The 27365-nt window shown below is 38.9% G+C and overlaps 1 protein-coding gene across 8 annotated transcripts in view; it reads left to right on the top strand.

The window, feature by feature from the left end:
• dmd.1.L (dystrophin, gene 1 L homeolog) overlaps nucleotides 1-27365 on the top strand; it is a 1148817-nt gene that overhangs the window by 1016796 nt on the left and 104656 nt on the right. The window contains 1 exon segment of one of the 8 annotated variants that reach the window (NM_001090677.1): nucleotides 23045-23144. The exons of the other annotated variants lie outside the window; for them this stretch is intronic. Within the exon segment in view, the coding sequence (NP_001084146.1) occupies nucleotides 23125-23144 (20 nt within the window). The 5' untranslated portion in view covers nucleotides 23045-23124. 8 annotated transcript variants of the gene reach the window in all.

The following is a 27365-nucleotide window of genomic DNA, read 5'->3' on the forward strand; positions in this document are numbered from 1 at the left end:
CAAAAGCAACAGTTATGACTCATGTGCCCCCCCTCAAGTCACTGATTGGTTAATGGCTGTCAGTGGAAACCAAGAGAGCTGAAAAGCAGGAAGTAGTGATCTGGCTATTATGTTAGACATCCAGTCACTCCAGCCTTTATACATAACATTTTTGCCTAACTAACTATATTAGAAACATTTTTTATTTTGCACATACTATCTATAAACCCATTTTATATTTTTATACTGAACAATTCCTTTAAAGAGAACTGTCAATATGTAAGTGTTAGGATACATTCCAACAGGTATTTAAACATGCACTTGCCGTGCGCTATAGTTTAATGGTTTTCATGAGTAAAGAATAGGTGATATTTTATTACTACAAAATAAAAGGAAATCATTTAAAACATAAGAATAGCTAGAATGTATTAAAGTCACAATCCTGTATTGTATTGAGCTTTCGCAATAATACATTGCATATCTGTATTATAAGGGCAAGGCCAGACGTGGCGTTTTTACGTTGCGTTTTTAAAAAAGCTCTGTTGGGTGTAAATACACAGAAACTGCACTTCCACTGAAACTAATGGAAAACGCACTATGGCAATTCTCACAGGGCACTTGCAAGATGAAATCTGCCACGGGACGCCAGTTTTGGCGTTTTTTAGCAGACACACCAATACGTCAAGAAACTACCAAATCAATAGACACTATGGGATCTGCAAGTTTGAAACCACACTTACGTAAATACACAGCATATTTTAAATATGGTGTCCGAATTCTCGGAGAGATAAATGACGTAATAACGTTGCCTATTGACGATCATTCCTTCTCCATTTTGCAAATAAATAGTTTTTCTATTTTTAAATCGCTTTTCTATTTTCTATTTCCAGCCAGCGGAATTATGGGGAACGAAAACAATGAGAAGTGCATGTTGGCTAAAAAACGCATGAAAAACGCACATTGACGGTCACGTGTGGTTTCAGTGGCGTATTTATGCACGATGGAGCTTTTTTAAAAACGCAATGTAAAAACACCATGTCTGGCCTTGCCCTAAAGGAGCAGGTGCAAAATAAGGGTAAAAGCTGACTCTTCTGTACATTAGCATTCAGAGGCATCAAGTATGAAAAATATGTACCACCCCTCTGTGGGTATACCAGTTACACAGACCATTGTGCATGGGACATTATCACTTCACGCTGATTTCTGTAGCCTTCTGCTGCAATTCTGCAGAGAAACCTTGTTTTTCGTTGCAAATGCCTGCAGTTTGTTCCTTGCAACAGCTTCCTAAAAAAGTAATGTAAACTAATACATTTACATTTGCAGTTGATCTCTTTTAAGTTTTGTGGGTTCATTTGATTCTACCACCCCACTTGGGAGTTTATTCTGCTATCTGGTTGCTGGGTTTACTCATGAAAGGGAAGATAAATGATCAGCAAACAATTTTCGTTAACAACCTAAATGTATGTGGGCTTATACAATAACATGGTGCATACGAACCCATATACTCTAACCACTAGCATCCAATCAGATGTTTGTTTTCAGATTTCTGGCTGTACCAGTCAACCAAAACGAATGGCCGATGGGTTGTATGGGTTTCTGCATTTGATCAGATTTGCACAATGTTGGTATACAAGATAAAACATTATTCAATTAAGGTACTATGTTTGCCCAGGTGCTATGTTGGTTGGTTGCTATGAGTTCATGCACTTGGGCAAACCAAGTGCCTTTTATTATATAAGGACGGTAAGTCTTAAAAAATTAAGGGCAACTCTTTATTCATAGCTTTCTATAAATAATACAAACAGAACTCTGGAACTGTTCTTGTTCAATCTGTGCTGTGTTTAAATTTGTAATCTCAGCAGTGAAGAAGGCAACCAAAATGTTTACTTGCTAGATTCATAATATCACATCAGCTAAAATAAGAAAATCTATTTACCAGTTCTCAAGAAGACTTAATTAAAGAGTTGCACTGAAAACAAATAAAAAAGACAAGCAGTTTGCATTCGTTTCGGCGTGAAGGCATTTCGGGTCGCATACCTGTCACTTTGTTTTCTGAAGTTGCCCGAAGTTTCCTCGTGAGGCGACTTCGGAATACCGAATCAATACAGCGGGAAGGCATTTCAGGGAGATTATTCACCCACTGTGGCTAAGATTTGTCACTTACTGACTCATCTCCCCCTGTGCCACTGCCCTAAGTGGGTCCTCCATCCAAAAATGTTTTTTTTTTTCATACAATTAAACAAAATACATGTATATATACATGTAAAAATGTCAGTGTTTTTTCTGTTTGTAAATGTAATTGGTATTGAAAGCATTTGTTTATCCTTTTCTGTTCTCTAGTTCTGACTCTTATGCAGCAAGAGTCCATTCTCCTCTGGTTTTTTTTAATCAGTTGCCTTGTGCCTCATTATGCATCACGTACATGTGCAAAATGTTGCTCATGTGTGTGCCTGTGAACAGCTCCACCCATACCAGAACTTCTTCCCAGTGTGTGTGGGGGGCAGACTGCTTGCGAGCTGGGTTTTCCTGAAGAAATACAGTACTATTGTTTCCCTCAACTGAAGTGTTGTTTCTGTAAACCCACTTCTCCAGTGGGGGAAACAATTTTGATGTGAAATGTTCCTTTAATTATTGTTTATTAGAAACTTGCTTACATATTCTTTCACTGTGCAAAAATGGTTTTTGGTTGGAGAACCCAATATCTCTGCCACTTTCTGTAACCAGCAGCCATATGCCGTTTGATATAGAGCCACCCATTTCAGGTTTGACTGGGACAGGCCTCTGTTCTTGGTCCATGTGCATATACACAACAGGCATTGTTAAAGAATTCCTGGACTTGGAGAAAGAGAGCAATGATGGTGTTTTAAAAATAGTGAATAAAGTATCCCCATTGTAAAATATAAGGATATTATAAGTTATCGAGGAGTTTCATGACCATATAAAAGGACAGGCTGGCTAAGGGGCAGATTTGCTAAAGGGCGAAGTGGCGACAATTCACCAGCGTTACCGCCCGCAAGGACATCGCTGATCTACTAACGGGCGCAGGCGCCAATTCGCACATTCGCACTCTATTGTCAGGTGACAATTCGCTCTGGTGAATGGACGTTACTCCGCAAATTCACTAAGATGCGGATTTTACTGAACGTTACCTCTTTCACCAGACTTGCCTTTGCCAGCTCAGACCAGACGAGTGCACTGAAGTGCATCCATTTTCCTCAATCTTCTGTTACTTACATCATACATATTCTTTAATGGAAAAAGCATCAAAGTTCTAAAAACGCTGGTGTCTCTTTCTTCAACAGTGATAGCCTGCAAAAGTCCTTAAAATTTTTTTGGTAACTGGTTTCCCCCCTCCATTTTCTAACATATGGAACATTAATTATACAGTGGGCTCATGTGTAGGGCATTATAACAACTCTAATGTCTTTATTAAGGTTCCCTGGACATGTGTAATTAACAGTGGAAATGTAATGTATTTGCTGCAACTTATAACTTAAAGACGTCCATTCAACTTTAAATTTCCCCCCTTATACAAATTAACCTGAGCGCAAGACCTCTAGCAAATTTGTGCTAGGCAGAAATGAACACTAGTGCATCTTCGCTTTGAATTGATCGCATTGACGAAGGAACGATATTGAAAAGTTGCCAGCATTCGGCGCCCACGATGAAACTCCGCACTTCAGTGAATTACCGTTGTCGGAGCGAATTTTCACCTAGCGAAGTGTGGCGATTGGTGCAAATCGGTCGCAGCGACTTTTCACCTCTTAGTGAATCTGCTACTAAGTTTTTTTTATACAGGTCATGGATTTCCGAGGTGACTTCTAATATCCTCATATTTTGCAACAGGGGGTACTTTATTTATTATAACACACAAGTTTCAGTGAGTCATGTGACAGAAATGACATCACTAAGCTCTGATTATAAGGATATAATGTATAGGGTATTCATGGTTCTTGTGTATTCTATAATCATAATAGTCTATTTTGTACTTTTTTTTATTTAATTGAGTAAAACAAGATTAGAAGGCCATGAGTGAGGCACTCTTTCCTTTAAGTTTCTAAGTTTATATGACCTTGGTAGTGTAAGCTGTTTGGACGCTCCTATACATATTAACAAGCTAAAATAACAGAATAAAATATTAACCTAACCAAGCACTGATGCTTCATCTTTTGCCATATCTCACAGCATTCCTTTCTAAGAGCCAAACAGTCACACATTGCCTATTCCTGATCTAGCAGTAAGATCAACTGTACATTAGCAAGGCTCTCTGCAGTAAATGGAAGAGACTGTGCATGTTGGCAGCTATGTAGCTGCAAGTTATCTACCAAATCAAGATTTAACACTGAAGACAGCTGGTGAAGGAAAAATCAAAGAAGAAACAATAGGGCAACATATGTTGATGATGAGAACAGTGAAAACAACAGATTTAACATTCTCGTTATTTTCATTAAATGACCCATTTACTACAGAGATGGTGAATTTGTCATTCAAATATATTTATAGCAGTTCATGCAGCTGTATTTATCAGAATATGCAGATGGGTATGTAAGACATATGTAGTTACAATATATATATCCTAGATTTCATTTCTCTGAGTGTATATTTTTCAGAATAAATGTTTTTGTGCATTTTGTCACTCGAATGGGTGATCTGAATTTTCTTTCAAAATTTTCTTGATATTTATTAAGGAGCCAGTGTGAGTTCTAGCAGCTAGCGCACCCTCTACGACATACCAATTTGTTAATTTGGGAAGGAAAATAGTGGGGGGTCAAACTATATCATAATCTCTTTAGTAGCCCACTAATATCTGCATGCTTCCCTCTCACTTCCCAGCTCTGGGCAAAGATTATCAACTGTAAAAATAAATAAATTCTCCCAGATCGCTCCCTCTCTCCAAGCAGTCAAATAGCAAAGTTGACAGTGCCTTTCCCTCACAGCTTTTAAAGTTATCCACAAAGACATACATGAGTAATTGGTGTATTTCTGTCTTTAATTTCTGTTTTGGGCATTTAAAGAGATAATGACAACCGAAATTAAAGCTTTTTTCTTTTTACATCTATCATAATGTTGTCTTTGAATGCTATTTAAAATTTTGCCCAATGCTTTTACATTACCTATCTGGTGATCCTCCATGTTCCTCTATGAGGGGGCTGCCATATTTAGGCAGCAGTAGTCCGTTAGCATTAGAAACTCTGACAGGTTGAGATGGAACAGTCATGTAACAATTAAGTTAGTAAGTTTTAAGTGACAATTAGTAACAAAAGCAGCCCTCTCAGCGAAAAACTGTAAATATTACCTATTTTTTTAGTATCACTTTAAGGCAAAGCCCTGTGTTTAGCATGAATCATTTTTATACCTTCTGATTTAAAACAGCTTTCACTGCATTTGTTGCACCCAGATTCTCCAACTCCAAGTACGCTCATGCACACTTCATTTTTTAAAATTTACTAAAATGTCTTACACTTTCACTTCTAATTGTGCCATTAATGCTGTCTATAATATAATAATATTATTATTATTATAATTATTGTTAATATAGCCTTAATGTCCACTTACATTGTGCAACATTATATAAAAACCTAGTTCCACGTTGAAGATAAACCTGTAGGAGTAAGATTTTGTCATGTGATACTGATACAAGTGCAGAGTTTCCACCTGCTAGATCATGAAGAGTTCCCTGTAGGATTTACCTTGGTGTTGGTTAGTTTTTGTTGTTTCTGTCCTGTGTCTAGGTATTTGCTCCAAATATAAAAGGAACGCGAGCCTTTGAATTCCTTGTCTTGCAATGCCAAGACCCATTATTGCTTTTAGGTTGCTCTGATTTCAATAATGATATCCTGGGTTTTTTTATGCTTCCATATGAAGGCTTGTAGTTTTTTGTTAAGTTTAATAGTATTTGTGGGCTTTATTATGAGTGGTAGCACTTGTACTTTATAATATAGCCTCAGGAAAGCAATCATTTTGTAGAGGTTAAGTCTGCCTATAAAGTTGATGGGTAGATATTGTTGTCGGGGGGGGCTGCAAGCCAGAGCAGTTCTGATTTGTCTATATTGGCTTGGAAGCCTGAAATGGCCACAGAGTCTCTTATTGTATCTATTATGTGTGGAATTGCTGTGGCTGGGTTAGCGACAAATAGCATTATGTCATCCGTGTATGCAGTTTCATTTCAGTTTTTTCCTATTTTAACAAATTGATTAAAATGCTGTAGCAATGTGTCTATTGGCAGATTGAAAAGCAATGGCGATAGGGGGCAGCCTTGCTTTGTTCCTTTATCAGAAGTATGCATTTGACAAAAATATAATCATGTTGTTGTCCACAGAACAAATTCTGGGTAAATTGTACCATCCATTTAGTGAGTTAAGTGTATACAACACTATCGGGCCGATTCACTAACTTCGAGTGAAGGATTCGAAGTAAAAAAACTTCGAATTTCGAAGTGTTTTTTGGGCTACTTCGACCTTCGACTACGACTTCAAATAGAACTATTTGAACTAAAAATCGTTCGACCATTCGACCATTCGATAGTCGAAGTACTGTCTCTTTAAGAAAAAACTTCGACCCCCTAGTTTGCCATCTTAAAGCTACCGAACTCAATGTTAGCCTATGGGGAAGGTCCCCATAGGCTTTCCTAAGTTTTTTTGATCGAAGGATATTCCTTCGATCGTTGGATTAAAATCCTTCGAATCGTTCGATCAAAGGAATAATCCTTCGATCGTTCGATCGCACTATTTGCGCTAAAATCCTTCGACTTCGATATTCAAAGTCAAAGGATTTTAATTCCCAGTCGAATATCGAGGGTTAATTAACCCTCGATATTCGACCCTTTGTGAATCGGCCCCTATATGTTCTTTTTCTAAACAGAAATGATTAAGAAATCAATGGGAAATAAGTTACAATTTCTTTGTTACGCTTTCCCTTGCAAATTCCTTTACAGAGCCTGCTGCTCGTGAAATCATTTTGCATTTTTATTCAGAGAAATGTCTCTGTATTCACAGTAATGTTATGTGTGTGAGTGCCATAGAAAAATACAAAAATAAAATTTCCCTAATTGTGACATCCACCTGCTGTTAATCTAATTTAACAGAATACTCATTTGTAGCCTGAGTGAGAAGGGAATGGCAAAGATTCCCAGTCGTATATAGACCATTATTTGCTCCTTCCATGTAGGAAGATGAAGGATTTAAAACGTAAACAATCACCAAAGCACATTTAAGTATATACAGTAGCAGACAAGAATTATTCCTAAAAAAAAAAGTGTTCATTTTTTTCCATCATGAATAATGCCAGTCAGATATGGAGACACATCCTAGAATTACTGAGAGATCACATCAAAAAGCCAAAGTGAAAATGCCTGTAGCCAGCTGAAGAACGGGAGAGTGCATGGGGGCTCTGGATCTTTGAGAGTGGAAGACATGTAGGGAAGGTAGAGACATTCAGCATTAATGTGACGTGTCTCTAGAGGCGCAAGCTTACACATTTGTACAGAATGAGATTTTGATGCTTTCATTTAAGGAAAGAAACAAAACTAATTAGCCAAGGGAGAATAAGGAATGCAAATGTTTCTGAATGAGATAGGAAAGAGATTAACTCAGCTGGCTAATACATCATTTGTCGGTACGGTGTAGTGGAGATGAACACTTTATGCTCTGTGCTATAGTGTCTGCATAAGGCATGCTGCTGGTTTCATTTCAAATATTTCTTTATTTATTATGTTATATTATCTTTATTTCTTCTATATATATTATCTATCTATCTATCTATCTATCTATCTATCTATCTATCTATCTATGTTATGTGCACTAAGTGGACCTGAGATCTTATCTGGTGGATATCAGATTTCAGCTAATTCACATCCAATGCAATAGCCTAAAAGGAAAATTATACCCCCACAATTAATACTTGAGCAACAGTTTATATCAAATTAAGTGGCATATTAAAGAATCTTATCAGATGGGAATAGATATTTAAGTAAATATTATTTACATCTCTTGCCTTGAACACCATTTTGTGATGGTCTGTGCGCTGCCTCAGAGATCACCTGACCAGAAATACTACAACTCTAACTGTAACAGGAAGAAGTGTAGAAGCAAAAGACAGATCTCTGTTAATTGGCTCATGTGACCTAACATGTATGGTTTGTGCGCACTGTGAATCATATGATCCCAGGGGCGGCCCTTATTTTTTAAAATGGCAGTTTTATATTATGATTACCCAGTGGTACATACTACTGAAAAAGTATATTATTATAAAAATGGTTTATTTACATGAAGCAGGGGTGTATGAGATGTTTTATGCAATATATTTTAATAGAGACCTACATTGTTTGCCGGGTATAGTTTTCCTTTAAGAGCTGTATCAGACTGTTTCCATGCTTTCAAATAAGCTACAGGGTTTAGGTATTTTCGTTAGAATCTGTCTCCCTCTTTTCTCCTGGGGTTGCTTAGCAAACATTGTTATTTGCTACATTGCATTAATAATAGGTGCAAGATGGGTTAACTTGTCCTTGTATTAGGATTAGGATAGGTGCAGTTGTATAGAAAGTCACACTGATAGATACTGAGTGCACTTACTCAATTGGTTTGCATTATACTATATAGTGTATCTAAGACTGTCATTGTTTTCCCTCAGCTGTAAACTCGAGTACACTTCTCTTGCAAACAATTTATAGCAATTGACACTTAATTATAAGATTTTTCAGCTAACACAAACACTTTGAAGGCAGAAACCAGCATTAGGTTGCTCTAGATCTGTGTATACTTCCAGGAATTAGTGTTTTAGAAGAATGACAGAATGGCTTGCCAATGAGATGGCCCACTTCATAGCCACCTTTAAATACATAGAAAATGTGATTTCCTACTTGTAGAGGAATAAAGAGCCTTAAAGGCATAAAAGCAAACAAATGTTTGTAGTAAATAATGACTAGAATTGTTGTTATGCGGTTCCTATCCTTTTGTATTGGGAAAGCTAGCTGAGTGTGCACTAGAGCTTGAAAATTGCAACCTGTACATCTTTAGCATCTAAATGAAATGGAGTTCTAATATATACACAGATTGGTACCACCAGTATATTTTCATATTTGTTCTTTTTATATTATTTTGGTGCTTTCTCTCCTGAGAATAAGTTCATATTTGCAGTTTCTCTTCTAGAAAATTGTTCACATGTCTTGCGTTTTATGTTTAGGGGCAAAGGTCATATTTATTAACTATCAACCTGAAAAGTGAGATGTTATTGTGAACTCTACTGTACTCTCCCCCCCCCCACGCCACTTAGATGGTTACTTTTAGCAGTGCATAAAATGCATGGGTTACTGCAGGGGTGCAGTAAGTCAGTAGAGGTTTGGGACTCCCAAACTTAAGCTGGCAATCAGCAAATAGACCATGCCCACCCAATAGATGGCTAAAACAGACAGTAAGGTAGATATATGTCAGATCCCTTGTATTCAGTCAGAGGCCTATTACATCACATTAAATATGGGTCAAAATGTCCCCAGGTGTTTTCACACCTACAAATCCTGTGGCACTACTCTGGCACTGTTGATTCAATGGGACTCGTGTTCTTTAATTGAATGAAAAAGTAAAGCTCTTGCCTTATATCCATCCCTATGTGCAGTGGTATTGGGAGAGACTGGGTACCTTGTACTTATTAGGGCAGTGCCTTTACCTAGTGGGATCCGGGAATGCACCTATGGTTGGCCCCACTAGGAATACACTAAATCACACACAAAATATTGGTTAAACTGAATAACTGTTTATCTAAAATATAAATGGGCACCTAATACAGACAGCACTCCTAACCGGTGCCGATAAGACCTCACTAGCTAATTTGCTTGCGTAATGTCTAGTTAACTAAAGAAGGCTGTGCCAGCCTGATCCAAATGAATGCTTTTGGTGGAGCCTCTCTGCTCTCTGGGCCCACCTGCAGCTCTCTAGTCTCTCTCTCTGTCCACCATGCGGTTCTCTCTGCCAGGCTTTTCTCTTCTGCCAGTATCTGCAACTTCCTCTTCCTGCCAGCCACTCACTAGCTGTCACTTCTTGCTTCACTGAGATCACTGAACAGCTGGTTGCTATTCAGTTGCTGTATCAGCTTACAGCACACAGACACAGGCTCTGTGCTTGATCTCTTGCAGGGATAAGTGCAATGGTTTTCTTGTGCCTAGTGCCAATGTGGTTATTGTGTCTATTAATGCAAATGAGGCACAACATGCAGAAGTATATGGAACATCATTTACACCTGTGATGGACTATATATGCAGGTCTCCTTTTGCACACTGTGCATTATCTTGTGTGTTTACAGGGCATGTCTGCATGATTACCAAAATGTAGTGAGTACAGCTTGTGCACCATTTACTAGCTTACAGAGGCTTTGTACTTGTATTTCTGCATAGCTTTTTCACCAGTTTGTGACAAATTGCATTTAAGGAAAAAACATGACAGATTATATCTGTTTGCTGTGACTTTGGCTTTGCCTCATTAGTTAATAATACTTCCATCTAAAAGCTGGACATATATGGAAAGATTGCCAGATTGTCCAGAGAGCAGATCTTTCCCTGATATGCCCACATAGGGGTGGGCAATAGTGGGCTGATCCAATGGTTTGGCCCTAATTAAGGGGATACAGGCTGCCAGGGGGGAGGACCACATCAACAAAGCAGATGCAGTTCTTGCCCTGATAGGATTTTCAAATCTGCATAATCAGCATCTGGCCGATTGCCCCACACACAAGCAAATAAGCCGAAAACTTTGAGTGAACCCAATCAGCAACTTAAATCATGACAGAATCCCTTTAAGAACCAATGTGTATAGGCCCAGAACAAGTATGTTAGTGATCGCGAGAAAGGAGCACACTAAAATCAAAGCAAACTTTTAAAAATCACCCTTAGGTATCTTTTTTTTAATATCCAAGCTGCATATGCTCATTCTAATTACATTCCAACTGTACTTTGTAATGTGCAGCAGAAAGACAGATTTCAACATCGCAGAGGATCACTGTTCATTTCTGCTGTAGAGCTAGAAGAATCAAAATAAAGCGACACATAATCTTTCTAAATTAAAAATGAACAACTCTTCTGGGCTTCTAATTAAGTGTGAATTTTTATCTTAACTCCGTTGTCGATTCTTGCATGGTTAATATAAACATTTATCTGGATGTAACTGCCTGAAGGGAAAGGCAACAATTTGATTTTTTTTTGAGAGAGAGAGAAAATGAACCGACAAACGGGTGATAAAAGTAAGGAATTTGCTTTTACCTTGTTATTGTTTTTTTCGACCTGTACACTTCAGTTACAGTAGTTACCGCACTACACAGTACAGTGCTCACAACATGTTGCATTATAGTTTTTAGCAAACTACAATCATCGGCAGCAACAGCAGCTGAGTGATATATCATTTAGCAATTTAGAATTAACTCCCTCCTAAACTTTTCTAATGTCATTGGATTAAAAGCATGCTGTTGTCTTCACTGTTGCCTGAAAATTTGTCATATTCTAGACAGTAGAGAAGATTTTTAAGAAAAGGATATGCGGATTTACATTACCTCGAAAAAGCTGTTGTGACTATTTATGCTTATATGATGGCTCAGAATTTCTATACTTGGCAGCATGAGGACCGCTGATAAAGTAATTTTTAACTTAAAGAAACGTAGTGGTGCTGTTCCAATTTTATCTATATACTCCAGTGAAAGTGGCTACTGAGGAAAGCTGCACTACGTTGGAAGCTGGAAACCTGCTGTGCTGACTACTTGCTGCTGCTTATATAGCAGCACCCATATCCTTGTGCTCATATGGCAACTATTTCCTTTCTGGCAAACAATTGTCATTGTGTCTTACAGTAAGAAAGGATTTTACATATATACTCTATATCAGAGCCAGTGTCTCACAGGACAAAACAGGATCAATTACCCTTAATCTGCAAGGCTCATTAACATTTAATGCACTGATGCTGGGAGGTGCCTATGACTGGTGCAACAATGAAATAAGAAATGAAAGAAATAAGAATGCTGAAAGGGTGAGAACAATCTAATTCACAGTATGTTAGGCACCCTCCTGTGAATTAAACTGCAAAGGACCGCATCCTTTTAACATCAACATAAACCTTCCCTTAAATTTTCTTTTCATTGAGCCCTAAAGCTTTGCAATGTAGCCACCCCAAACTTAATTACAGACGCAAGGATTCTACATTGAGGATCACCCCTACTAGAGCTACAGGACTGTAACTGTTATTTCATAGTTATCTAACACCAGGGCCGCCATTAGAAATCACGGGGCCCTGTACAACAAAATTTTCGGGGCCCCTAGGCCCTGACCACCCTGGCGTCCAAGCCCCACCCCAGATCCCGCCCACTCCACATTACAGTTAAAAGACCACACAGACATCACAACTAAAAAAGTAACCACCCCACACACACAAGTTGTAAAAAGCTATCGATGGTCAGGGCCCCCTTATAAGTTTAAAAAGAAAAAAAAACATTGGTGCGAGGGCCCGCTTACAAGTAAATAAAAAAATGGGGCCCCAAAGAATATTTTTTAAAACAAAAAAACAAAACAAAAAAGGGGCCTATAGAATATTAAAATAATACATTTGTGGCCAGGGGATTAAAAAAACACAAATTGGTGTACAGTAGAATTGAACTCATAGCTTCAGGACTTCAACTTTGCTTCCTTTCGTGACTTTGGGTCTTTTCGCCGCTTCGGGACTTTTTCGGGACTTTCGCATTTCGACTGTTTGGGACTTCAAAAATGGCCGCAAAGCTTTGGCGCTCTCAAGGGGGCCCCGGCTCTTTCAAAAGTGCAGCACTTCTGGGCCCCCTTCATGCCCGAGCCTGGGACACTTGTCCCCCTGTCTAACACATAGACAATATATTGCAGTTTGTTTGTTCTCTTCAGGTATTCCCACTGTACAAATACACACAGATAGGTCCCTGATTTAAAAAAAGACCCTGTGTGTATTTGGAACCAATTTATTTATGCATAAATGGGGCAGGCATGGCTGAAAAGAATAACCTTTTAGGGCAAGGGCACATAGGATGTTTTGTCACCCTCAGTAAATGAGCACTACTATGGGTGACAGAATATCTGTAGTTTCCTTCATGATGATTCACATCATCAGTGGGGAAAACCTACATGTTACTTCTGCTTTTCAAAGTAGCCAAAATTTGTCTTTTAAGGAAACGTATATGTTTTTGCTGGCAATTCAGTAAATAAATTTTTTAGCATTATTCTAATGAACCTCACATATTTTGTCTATACAGACATGGGTTTTTCTGGATAAGGGGTCTTTTTGTAATTTGGGTCTCTATATCCATACGTCTGCTAATAATAATCATTTAAACATGAATTAAACCCAATTGGATTGTTTTGCCTTCAAGAAGGATTAATTATAACTTAGTTAAGGATCAAGTATTGTTTTATTATTACAGAGAAAAAGGAAATATTTTTTTTTAAATTTTAATTATTTGATCATAATGGAGTCTATGGGAGATGGCTATCCCATAATTCATGCTTTCTGGATAACGGGTTTTTTGATAACGAATCCCATAGGTTGTCACTTTTGCAGGTTAATGTTATTGGCCATTGCTAGAGGGGGTGTTGACTAGAGATGCACCAAATCCACTATTTTTGATTTGTGAAAGATTCAGCCAAATACCAAACCAAATCCTAATTTGCATATGCAAATCAGCGTCGGAAAAGGAAAAAGAGAACTGTGTGCTGTATGCAAGGTTTAAAAATGTTTTACTTCTTTGTTTCGTGACGAAAAGTCACATGATTTTGAGGAACTGATTCCTGGATTTGGTGCATCCCTAGTGTTGAGCGGGGCCAGCTCTGGGGAGCTAGATGTGGTGGGAATAATTATGGAGGGCTTAATTGGGCTTGCAGGAGAGGGCATAACAGTGCAGAGAGGTGAGGTTAGGATGGGGAATTACAAAATCAGATGTCAGTTAATTTGTAATAGCACCCCTGGCTCTATCTGGGGAATTTATTTTTATCTAGGCTGGTGGCAACACTTATCTACAAGTGATCTCTCATTTTGCAGAGGTTCAAGTTTGCATTTGCAGAGGTTCAAGTCAGCCAAAATTCACAGTATGTGTTCAGTGCCAGCCAGCTGCCATTCATGTCAAAGGCAGTCTGCACTGGCATTATTGGCCATATCTTTACATTAGCTTTAAAGATACACTTTTCTAGTGTCTTAAAATGTGTATTTTGTTTTCGCTTTTATACATGAAAGTAATTACAATGCGTGTAGGTGGGGAAGTCACCATAAATTCCTCTAACTAAAGAACTCCAATGAATAAGGGAGAGCTTGATTCAGCATGTTTCAGATCTATAATACCTATCCTGAACTGAAAGAGAGCTCAGCTATGTTTCTTATTAATGCACTGTGCTTCCATATGTTAGTGCTCCATAAACAGCAGCCCATTTATCCGACAAGAACACCGGCATCAGTCCCCAGAGGAACGGTATAGGAATAACTGCTGTGAAACAATGGCAGGCAAAGCCACCCATACATCAATTATACACACTGAGGTTTACAGCTTCCTACACACAGAAAAAGAGAGAAACAAAAAAAAAACTCAGTTTGAATTGAAATACCTTCAATGTCATTTTCTTCTGGGCTACCATCCAAGTTTCTTATTTCCACTATTTTTTGTCCTTTAAATCAGCTGTCAAATGAGATCATTTTTGTAATTTAGTAACCAAGCTTCAACCTCTCCAACAGAGAGATCCGAGACAACCTATTGTATAAATCAGAATGAAAAGGGCTCGGCATTATGCACACATACTTTTTCTAACTTTGATGAGGTGTTTACCTAGACAGTATGTAAAAACTAGATAGCCTGTAATGAGCATTTACCCTAGCAGTATGACTACAATTTAAATGCATTTTTGATAGGCCGGCTTTTGATCTTGATGCTGTAACCTATACAATAAAAATATGCTCTGTAGAAGAACCACAATTGTAATAGGCATGTGTATACTGGATGAACTGCATTCTTTTCTAATAAAATTGGGTTTCATATTCATTTCATTATTTAGGCAGCAGTGCAGTAAATGAGAGAAGATAAGTGGGTTAAGTAGTTTATTGTAATGTTATGTACTTTGCCTCTCAGTGAAATCACCAAGCTGAACAGACTCCAGAGATTTCCACTGTATCTCTTGTAACATTTTTCATCAATTGATTTTTCTTCAAAAGTGTTTTTAACCAGGACCATTCATGTGCAAATCAAACAAAAGGTCATTAATGATACATTATATGAAAACAGAATAATTTGGGCTTAATATTTTCAACCCAATGATAACCCCTAGTGTTATGCAGGCAGTTATTAGTGCACTGCATATGCCATTATCATTAATTATATTTTTGATGTTTGAAACAGTACTATTCAATATTCAAACCAAGGAATTGTCTATGTTCCAATATGCAGTATAAGTCATTTGTAAAGGTAATTGCCTTTAAAAGCAGCATTTGTTTGTGTCTTCGGTTTTCTGGTTCTGACAAGATGTGACAAAAATCGGTTCTCCTCCACGTTAAAGCTGGCCATAGACACACAGATCCTATCGTACAAATCGAGGATTCGTACGATTTTCGGATCATGTGTGGAGTGTGCCGACAGCTTTCGTCGGGCGGAGATCGGTCGTTTGGTCGATCGGTCAGGTTTATTTTTGACCCGTCCGATCCAGCCGGAGCCCATTGCGCATTGAAATCGGATTGTTCGGCCTTACGGCCGAACAATCAGATTATCCCCGATATAGCCATGCTCGTTAATGGCATATCGGGGAAAGATCTGCTCGTTTGGCGGATCTTTGCATCTATGGCCACCTTAATTAGCTGCATTATACAACATTATTTAAGGAGTTAAGATGGCCATACATGGGCAGATTTAATTTGGCAGTTTATCTGCCTGTGTATGGAGACCTCCGACAGGCCCACCCAAGCGATATCTGTTTGAAAATTGTCCAGATACGGATCAGGCAGGTTAGATTTTCCCATTGGATCAGGGACCAAATTGGCTAGTTGATGTGGTCCTCAAGGCAATGAATTGTATTCCTGGTATTATAATCCAAATGTTTGGATCAGATTGGGCCAATGATTGGATAAAAGCTAGATATCATCCACCTTAGATGGGCATATCGAAGAAAGATCCTTGGGGAAAGATCCTCTCGCCAAACAAGCTGATTGTATAGTGTATGCCACCTTTATAGAAGAGAATTTAAACAATCAGACTGATATTGCTTTCAAAAACAATTGCCAGTGATGTAACTAGTTGGGAGCAGACACAATGGTCCTGTGAGAACCTGATCCGGTAGGGATTTAGGGGTTTCAGTGTATATCACAAGCAATTATAGGAGTTCTAATCATTGTGATTTTTGGCAAGAAATTTGTGGTTTTCATGTCCAAAAACTGCAGTGATAAAACCATCTCCCTGCACTCACCATCTCTAAAGATAAGACTCTGGCACATATTACAGTTTCTCCCTTTACTGCTTTACAGATCTAAAAATCACTTGAGTTTCTGAACGCCTTGTCCTTTTGGTCACTGTGCTCTTTGAAGAGACCAAAACAGACATTGTATTGAAATCATTGTCACAAATAGCTGCGAAAAACTATACATAAAAGAGTCAGATTTTAGAATATGCAAATTTCTAGAACAGATCTTGTCATTCAGCCTTTTATCTATTCACAGACACATCTCCCTGACTATTATCCATCTGATAACCGATAAGGACAGTTTCAGGCAGAATTAAGATTTTAATAAAAATGTTCCTATCTTTGTCTTGTCATGATGACTGATCTGCTTAAAAAATAGAAAAAAAGACGATGAACCAGAAAAAAAACTCGCTGCGTTAGATCAGATGCATATATGTGCAAATTACTGTGAGTCACACATAAGTTGTCAAGTCACTTGAGGTTATCCATCCATTACCACAACTATGATAGCAATGTTCATTGTGTTGCAGCTGCACAGTAAAAAAGCAAGGTCAGGAATTTAGTCTAACCGTTATCATTTATTTTACTTGAATGATTTAAGCAGGAAATACTTAGTTTAGTATGTGAACCAATTAAAAGTACATTTCATTAGCCATACAATGTACATGATGCAACTGGACACATTTTACAATAAATCGTCATATTTTTTGTTTCGATTTTTTTTCTGGAGTATTGCATTTTTATTGTTATTGCACTGCTAGGAAATCCCTGTCCCTATCAAACTGGTGGGTGGTTTATTTTTTCAATATTGTTTTTATTTAAGCTTACAAATTTTATGACATGGAAGTAGAAAATATAACTGTAAATCAAGTTAACTTAAGTCAAAATATTAATATACAACTGAGTCAAAGAATTGTGATTAAAGAAATTATGTATACCTTTATTCTCATTAGGTGTAATATCTGTACCAGTCTGTCTAAAGTTGGTGGTGTTCAGAAGTTGATGACATAATTATTATTGTTGCTAATTGGATAGCTTGTTGGCAATCTGTAGCCATAGTGACTCCTGGGGGTTCAGCTGTAGTTAATGGTCTTAGATTTTCAGCATTCATGAGGTTTGGTACCCCTTAGTTATTCGGTTTTGTACCATGTTGAAAAGTTTGTATGGTTAGGTGTCTAATTGTTGGTGGTAAAGTGTTCATGAAAGTATATATAAGTATAAATATTTTTCTTTGCATGTCAAAGTTTCTATCCAATCTAGGTGGGAAATGTAATGAGGTTTTTGTTGTACTAAGGAGATAGGTGGAGGGGGTTTGGGAGAGCCATTTGTGTAAATTGCTTTCCTCTGGCTGCCGCTGCCGAAATTTGCTGAAGATAGCCCAGGCCGCTGTGAAGTTTAATGTTTTTCCAGATAAGTCTTTCCAATAACCGGTGATTTCCCCCCAAAAATGTTGAATATGTGGGCAAGACCACAGACAATGCTCTACATTTCAAGCCTATACGGAATCTTTTAAGTGGTGTTAGGTACGCCTGGTGTAGAAATTGTAAGGACATTTCCTGATATTTACTAGCTGGTAGGCATTTTATGATGTGTGTATGGTATTGGAAAATATCCTTTTTTTTGGATTGTCGAATTATTGATATCCATTTTGTTGGGTTGGCATTAAGCTTTTCTTGGTCTTTTATTGTTCTGATCTGTCTGTATATTTGTGCAGTTGATTTTATTGTATCGTGGCATGTCCATTAGGAGTCTATGAGATTGTTTTTGTCTTTTTCTCTAAATTGGGTTAATTTCCATTTGATGAAGTGCATTAGTTGGTTTAGAGAACTGGTAGGTGTTTAAATGGAATCTGTATGATTATTATTCTTTAACGCTTTTGCTTTCTCTTTCGTCTGAGATAAGTTATTTGGGGGATTAACTGAATTTACAGGTGGGCTTCAAATATTTTATATTTTTTCATATATATATATATACATATATATATATATATATATATATATATATATATATATATAATATATATATATATATATATATATATATATATATATATATATATAGTACATAGATCCGACGTTTCGGCCCACATTAGGGCCTTGAAAAGGCCCTAATGTGGGCCGAAACGTCGGATCTATGTACTAAATAAAACACTTTTTTGATGAAAATTTTAGTGTGCGGATCCTTACAGACAAATCTCTATATAAATTTTTTTGGACCCTGCACCCGCAAAGAGTGAACAAAGTCCGGTCTTTAGAGTGCGGTCGTTTGACACAGATTATATATATATATATATATATATATATATATATATATATATATATATATATATATATATATATATATATATATATATATATATATGAAATTATTTTTTATTCTAACTTACTCTCAAAGGAAAATCAGCAGAATAACCATGGTAGTAGACCTACCTAATAGTATGCCATACTGCATAGTAGAACAGCACTACGTTTAGATCAGGACACAAACAAAAGATAAATCACTATGAAAAGGTAAGGATCAAAAGTATATCCAAACTCAGGAAAAAGACAGAATATCAGTTCAGGCCGGGGTAATATACTGGGAACATTTTAGAATCACAGTGAAGAATGGGAAAGTTTTGACTGTATATACACTGTAGTTTTAAGCAACATGGTGAAACAATATCTGATAGTCTAACTACACTGGCAGTAAATAGAGAAATACTTAATAAAAAAGGAACCCCCGAAACATTAATTCAGTCATTGTATCTTTGATACATATATATAATTTCCCCCTTTTTTCTGTAATGTTGTTCTTTAAAAAGTGCAGTATAAGTGACTGGTTTCTGCATAGTTTTTTTGTAGTAGGAGCTTCAGCAATGATTGCTGCACAGACCATTAGTACACACCGTGGCAATAAAACTCATCCTGCATTGTGATGTGATCTTTTTAACTGCCTTGTATTATTGATTTTGCTATAAAACATAGTAGATTGCAATTGCCCACATTAAATTGATGGGGAGATCAAAGTGTAGATTCTTTTGCACAAAATAAAGTCTAACACCTGTTTTAGATGTATTTTCTTGTACATCAACTATTCATTACTCTGACTCCGAGTACTTTTCCCACTTAACTGTGAACATAGACATGGCTGAATTTATACTATGTTTGTTCTTAAAGGAGAAGGAAAGCCGTTAACCCTTGGGGGTGCCAAATGTTAGGCACCCACAAATGAATGTATTTACTTACCTGAAACACTGGGCCTGTGCTCCTTTCAGCAGAAAACCGCACTGGCATGGGGTTATTCCAGCGAGCACCACGGATCACTTCTCTTCCGGCTTCTTCTGTCTTCAAATCTCCTGGGGCAGACGCATGTGCAGTAGAATGAAAAAGACAAATTTTTTTGTTAAAGGTTGGCCTTTTACTCTAATGTGCATGCGCAACCATGAGAAGCCGAAAGAGAAGTGGTCTGTGGTGCTCGCTGGTATAACCCCGGCCAAGTGTAGTTTTCTGCTTATAGGAGCACCGGCCCAGGGTTTCAGGTAAGTAAATACATTCATTTGAGGGTGCCTAACATTTACCACCCTCAAGTGGTTAACGACTTTCCTTCTCCTTTAAGGAAGGAACAAGCTTTACCTAAGGTTTTCATTATATCTAAATACAGTATGCTTTGTTTGCATTTATTCAGTCCACTTAGCACATTACATAAAATGCTTTATAAGTGGGTGGATCAATTTTGAGAACATATAGATTGTATAGACAGTGTTAGTCTGTAGATTAGGGCTATATTTATGTTGACCTTCTGCCCTACACCCTTCCAGGTAGCAGTTCTGCTCCAGCAGAATTCTGCACTGAAATCCATTTCTCAAAAGAGCAAACAGATTTTTTTTTTATATTTAATTTTGAAATCTGACATGGGGCTAGACATATTGTCGATTTCCCAGCTGCCCCAAGTCATGTGACTTGTGCTCTGATAAACTTCAATCACTCTTTACTGCTGTACTGCAAGTTGGAGTGATATCACCTCCTCCCTTTTCCTCCCCACCAGCCAAACAGCAGAACAATGGGAAGGTAACCAGATAGCAGCTCCCTAACACAAGATAACAGCTGCCTGGTAGATCTAAGAACAACACTCAATAGTAAAAACCCATGTCCCACTGAGACACATTCAGTTACATTGAGAAGGAAAAACAGCAGCCTGCCAGAAAGCATTATTCTCCTAAAGTGCAGGCACAAGTCACATGACATGGGGCAGCTGGGAAATTGACAAAATGTCTAGCCCCATGTCAGATTTCAAAAACCACAGCCAAGGCTGAGGTTGGTATTACAAATTTACTGGCAATGTACTTTACCAGTGGCATAACTACTGCTCACTGTACTGCACACCTCATAGTTGCACAGGGCCCTGGACTTAGTGGTCTGCTATACGTTAGTAAACTTTGCCAGCCTCTTGCTTATTTGTGGTGGGCAGCAAACATGCGAGGGGGTGGGAGTGTTTGGCTTCTGTGGGTGAGACCCCTTGCAGATCTTTTGCAGAGAGCCCGGTTAGATCAAGGGATACCTGCCCTGTGATATAACAACTCTACCTACTCTCGACCTGTCCTTCCTTGAACTTGGCCTGGCCAGAATCTTGTTGGCGATCCTACAGATAATCCTTCAGGACTGCAGTCAATGTATTCCAATTGCTTGCAATACATAACAGATAACAGAGTTAAAATTGCAAAAACAAACAAAATTTGCAAGATTTAAAGGAAAAGAAAACCCTCAGAATTTTTCCTTTGCTGATCTTTTTCACAGTTCTTCCACTGGATCTCCAAATCAGGATACAAGACACTAACAGATCAGTGCTGTAACACTTTGGTGACTGCACTAAATATTAACATTATTGCACTAGGTTCTGTTATTTGTTTTTTTTCCATAGCATGTGACGCTGATCTATAATTGTATCTTTACTTGCAATACATGCCCATATTGTTGGGCATTATGCTCAAAATCAGTCAAGCTGCCAAACCTATCATAAGGCTTTTGTGAAGCTGACAATTTAATGCTGCTAAAAATCTTTACTCTACGTTAAGGCACCCTCAGGTCTGTTAATGAGCAACTTCTGCTACATTAACATAATTATGCCTCTTTATAGGTCCCTGGTAAGGCCTCATCTGGAGTATGCAGTTCAGTTTTGGACTCCAGTCCTTAAGAGGGATATAAATGAGCTGGAGAGAGTGCAGAGATGTGCAACTAAATTGGTTAGAGGGACGGAAGACTTAAATTATGAGGGTAGACTGTCAAGGTTGGGGTTGTTTTCTCTGGAAAAAAGGCGCTTGCGAGGGGACATGATTACACTTTACAAATACATTAGAGGACATTATAGACAAATAGCAGGGGATATTTTTACCCATAAAGTGGATCACCGTACCAGAGGCCACCCCTTTAGACTAGAAGAAAAGAACTTTCATTTGAAGCAACGTAGGGGGTTCTTCACAGTCAGGACAGTGAGGTTGTGGAATGCACTGCCGGGTGATGTTGTGATGGCTGATTCAGTTAATGTCTTTAAGAATGGCTTGGATGATTTTTTGGACAGACATAATATCAAAGGCTATTGTGATACTAAGCTCTATAGTTAGTATAGATATGGGTATATAGAATTTAATTAAAAGTAGGGAGGGGTGTGTGTATGGATGCTGGGTTTTCATTCGGAGGGGTTGAACTTGATGGACTTTGTCTTTTTTCAACACAATTTAACTATGTAACTATGTATGTAACTATTATATCCGGAGTCATAACCAGCTGTGCAGAGTATAAACAGCAAGATGGAGACTCAGGCAGGCCCATATTTGTAGAAAGGCCACCTATGCCCAACCACAGCCATATTGGTTCAAAAAACACAAATGCGCTGGAGGAACAATCATTTTTTAAATTTCCTGTGCACCTATCCCCATTGCTCCAGTCCAGATGATGAAAATTTGCACAAATAAAGTGGAGGGGACAGGGGCGACTAACAGCAGTGGGTTTAGGGGCACCCACTATGTAAATCCGGCCCTGGACTCCGGGCCGGATTTACATAGTGGGCACCCCTAGGCCCGCTGTTGTTCGTCACCCCCATCCCTCCCTTTAATTGGCTCAAATTTTCATCATTGGGACTGGAGCAATGGGGATTGGTGCATTGGAGATTTAAAAATCTATTGTATCTCCTGCTCATCCCCAGTGTTTCTGTACCAATGTGGGTGTGGTTGGGCAGCATGCCGCCCCCTAAAATTCTGCCGCCCTAGGCCCGGGCCTTTGTGGCCTCTCAACAATTCCGGGCCTGCAGAGCCGGCCTACTGCAATTACGTTTACAAATAACGTTAAAATTCCAGATGATTTTTAATTCATATCTAGGAAAATTTCCTGCAATCACTTTCATAATGCAAAGAAAAACTATTTCTGGATGAAGGACCCCTTTAAAATGTTTACAATAAAAAAAAAAAAATCTTTTGACTATCCCAAAACAGGACTGGTTGGGAGTTGTGTGCTGAAGTGCAGGTTCAATAGGTGGGAGGAGGAGGAGCAGAGGCTGTTAGCACCACCCTGTCTAGCCTGCAGCCTTCCCTCCCCCAGATCTCCTTAATTGTGTAGTGAGAGTATCACCGCAGTGCTCTCCTCCCGCTGCCGCTTGTGGAGCTGTGGCTCTGATTCAGTGGCTGCAGCCCTGTGAGTACAGGAGCTTTTCCATCTCAGAGCCGGAATCGCTGCTTCTCTCTCTCTCCAGCCATGAGGGAGCTGCTGAAAGGGTGAGTTGTGGGAGGAATGTGCCGATCAGCTGGGGCTTTGTGTGAGCTTATCTCCTCCGGCTGAAACTTTGTGCGAGAGCTCAGGGGCTGCTGCTGCTGCTTCTGTTGTTGCTGCTGTGCGATTGGGTTTCTGTCTGGCATGTTGGGATGTGTTAGAGACTTTCCTCGGGCTCGGGGAGCTGCAGGTAAGCTGGGACATGTTGCACGGAGGACTGACACCTTCCCAAGCCTCTTCCTCGTGTGTTTTCTGCTGGTTTTCCAATGCACACCGGTGTGTTGTGCCGATGCAAACACTGGCAGATGTTGTTGGATTGGCTCCTTTAGCTTGTGGCTGCGGGGGATTCTGGGACTTGTAGTTCATTAGCAGCTGGAGCAGAGAAACGATGGAAGCTGCAGTTTCAGTGTGCTGTGCTTGGGTTGAAGTAGGTGCAGGTAGAACCACGAGAGATTAATCATTTTCTAAGAATATATCGCTGCTACATCCTATTCCTCATTCCTAGGCAGCAGTAGGTGGGCTCTTTAGTTTATTTCTCCCTTAGAATAAGTGATTGACTGGCCAGCTTGGAACACATGCTATAAGGAGAGCTGCTGGATTTCCCCCTCTCTGCTCCATTCAGACTTATGAAAAGGTCAGCTTTCTGCTTGATTTCTTTTAGCAAAAGGCATTTTAGTACCAGTATTTATTTAGTGTAGCAAGCTGGTGTCGGCCACAAATGTTACAGCATGTATAGGAGAGTAAGCTCAGCAAAAAAGGGGAAATAAACTAAAGTTGCATAGACACCATGAGACACCTTTCCATGAATGTATATGTAATTCTTATTATGCTACAGTGTTACCAGCAATGACCCCTACAGCTCCAGCATGGCTGATGTTACCTTTATGAATTAACCGCTTCATCACTGCACAGCTAAGCTTTAACACACTGAAGGATTCCCATCTACTCTGTCGTACGGGAATTAAATGTATTCCCTTATAGCTCACGGTGCCAATAATTCATTGGCTGTGACATACTTTACATCCGTCGGCCCCTGGGGGATAACTTGACTAGAAAGAGCATCTCCAATCATAAATAAATTCTTTGAAAGAAAATAGCCTTAGGCTATATATATATATATATATATATATATATATATATATATATATTCTTAATGATGAAGATTAATGTTGGACTTAAATAACCCTGTAGTGAGTCTGCTGTGGACTCTTACACAAATTAAGGGCATAGCCTTTTTATGTGAAGCAAGCTGGGATGGTGTCAGGCAAGTTGATGTCGATCTCCTCTAATGTCAGAAGGCACTTTAACATAATTTCTGGGTGTGAATGGAAGACCCAATATTATGTATGAAAACTGAACTGATATTTTATTGTAAGCCTTTGCACAGAGCTTGCATGTTCTGCCTGTGTGTCCACCCCCCCCCACCCATATACAAATATGAGCAGTTTTATTAAGCTATCCATAGTATGTGTTTATGATTCACTAGGGCAGGGCTTGATGGGAATGATGTAGAATTTGTGTAAAGCATTAAGGAATAAGTCAGCACAATATAAATCAAATATAATAATAATTTAAAAAGGAAATGTCAAACATCGAGCACTGAGTGGGTAGAATAGGGCTTTCAGGAGAAGGAAGAATGTCACACTCAGATGTCCAGATGATGTCAACTCCCACTTGTCCCCTGGGGAATGCTGGGAATGGTAGTTCACAGCCGCATTTTGTTGGTGGGCTGATGTACAGAATATATATGTGTGTTTTTGACACTAAGGTCCCAGGTTTATAAGACCCAACAGTAAAATGGCACTGGTGGAAGGGGAATGGGCACTTGAAAAAGCAAATAGATCAGTCAGCTGTAGGGCCCTCTTCAGAAAAGCTCAAGTAATCATTACCTTGCTCCTTCCTGTGAAAGCAAACAGACTGAAAATGTGCCGCTCCACAAGAAGAGCCTATTTGTTTCTAACACATGGCCGACCTTTGGCTTGTTCTTCAGCTGATCTGGCACAATGCTTCCCAATCTCAATATTTATGTAAGCCCCCTTTTATTAGTTGCTTGGATTTGCAGAGGCATAGCCCCTTTAACTAAAAACATCAGCCTGATCCTCTGTACTGCGCTCCAGAGTATGTTGGCACTTTATAGACACGTGCTAGTAAATAAGAAATGGTTGCTGTTTTGCCAGAACCTATCATTTTCTCTGAATCCTTTACACATCCTCTATCTCTAACCACGTTACGAAGCATGGTTACTTCATGCAGAGTTGTTATATTTCTCATTAGTCAGTGCTGGAGCTAGGCAAATGTAGAATATAACCGCTCACCTTGGGCACCAAAGCAAAAAACAAAGGCTTGAAAACTAGGTCGACTTTGCGGGACAGTAAAGTCTCTGGATTTTCTCGCTGCTTTGTGTAAACTAGGCTTTATCTCACAAAGTGACTGGGAAGTGATTGCTCGCCACTATCAAGCCGAAAGCCTAAAATCATTTTCACCTTGCAGCGGGCGAGGGAAGGGCATGCCACAGGTTTAGTTCCTGTTCAGATCCTTAAGGTGATTGTACTGCAGTAGAGGCAGACAGTTTCCCTTGCCACAAAGACTGGCTACATTCATTCTGAGAGCTAATGACGGAACTTTTTTGTTTTCCATTTACAATTAAATTGTTTTCAGGGTTATTCCTTGTTTCCACAAGTATGTTAATCAGCTTGTTGCACGTTCCACAGTTGAAGCTGTGCTTTATATCAGTATTTAGAGATTTGGAGGCAAATAAGCAAGGCTGGCCCTAGAAGCTTTCAATCTGGTGTGGATGGCCACCAGTTAGCATGAGGCAAATGGCACTATAGGAGGCAAGATAAAATTGAAAATATGCTCAAGCATTGTCGAGCGTTCACTATTACTGTGAAAGCCTCTCCAGGGCAGTGCATTTGATCTGATGGCAATTGTCTGAATAATTGTGATTAGTGTTAGAATGGTTGTGTTACAAAGGGACTCAAAGCCTTGGTGTTTCGAAATTCAAAGCATGGCTTTTGCTACTTTTGTGACTGCTTTTCAGCTGTTCTTTTGTATTTCTTTCTGAAAGTTGAAGGCTTTCAATTTAACTAGGTATACTCTTCCTATTTTTAAAATGAAAATCCCTTTTGCAATAATCTGTTGGAATGACTAAACGCTAGATGCATGAATCAATGGACTTAAATGTTTGAGCAGGACTGTCATTGGTGGTGGGGACCCATTATATCAGAATAGTACAACATAAGCAGTCTTTGAATTTTTGTTGTATTTCAACTCCCAGCATCCAATAGCAACCAAAGACTGTTCAGGGGGGCTGGAAGTTGAAGTGAAAATATTATTTGTGAGACTCTAACAAGGCAAATCACAGGCACAGTGGAGTTTTCCTGCTGCACACAAGCTCAGTTTGATGGGTATCATTATTGCTCATTTTTGCACCCTGACTAGGCAGGCAGCTCTGCTCTTGTAGTGCATCGTAGAGTAGAAGATCTAGTTTAGTGGATCTTTTTAAAGGCCAAATTGAATTTGGAGTATTGACTTCCATGTTGTGAATTTTGTAATCTTCTACTTTGTGATCTTTGTGTATTACTTACCCATTATTCTTGCTATAAGCTTTGTGTTGTAATACAGATCTGCACAAACACACTATCATTCATACTGGGTTCACCTGTATTTAGGTACATCAGGTCTATGAGTCACTCGTAGTTTGACCTTCATACAAAACCTGTGTTTCTCCACGTTCCACCTCACTGTACATATCCTCTCCTTTTCCATTTCCAAATGAAAGATTCTCTGGATTGTGAGGTGTTTGTTTGGAGTGCTGAGCTGGCATTTCATTTAACAGGGTTCACACAAGAAGTCTTGGCGCTATTCACTTCTTCTTCTTCACCTTGTGGTCCCAGAGCTAACAATTAAATGGCCTTTGAAAATGGCAGAACAGCTTAGGAAGCAAACTCTCACTGGAGTCTAACCTTTTCTTAAGCCGTGAGGCTGTGTTTGGAATTAATGATAACTTTGCCAGCTGAAAGTGTGCAGGGGGAAGGAGCGCCACTTTTCAGACCTGGAGTGAAATAGCTGCAGCCTTCTTGTGTTCTGCATGTAAAGTACCAGCAAAAGTCGCCCCTCCATCTTATCATACCTTTATGGAAAAAAAGTAGCAACTGAAAACCCCTGTTTCCTTGCCATGCCACAAATCAGGCTTGTCCTCTGTGTATAATTGTAGTTCTCGGCTT

Source organism: Xenopus laevis, chromosome 2L (genome assembly GCF_017654675.1).
Source record: "Xenopus laevis strain J_2021 chromosome 2L, Xenopus_laevis_v10.1, whole genome shotgun sequence".
Classification (NCBI taxonomy): domain Eukaryota; kingdom Metazoa; phylum Chordata; class Amphibia; order Anura; family Pipidae; genus Xenopus; species Xenopus laevis.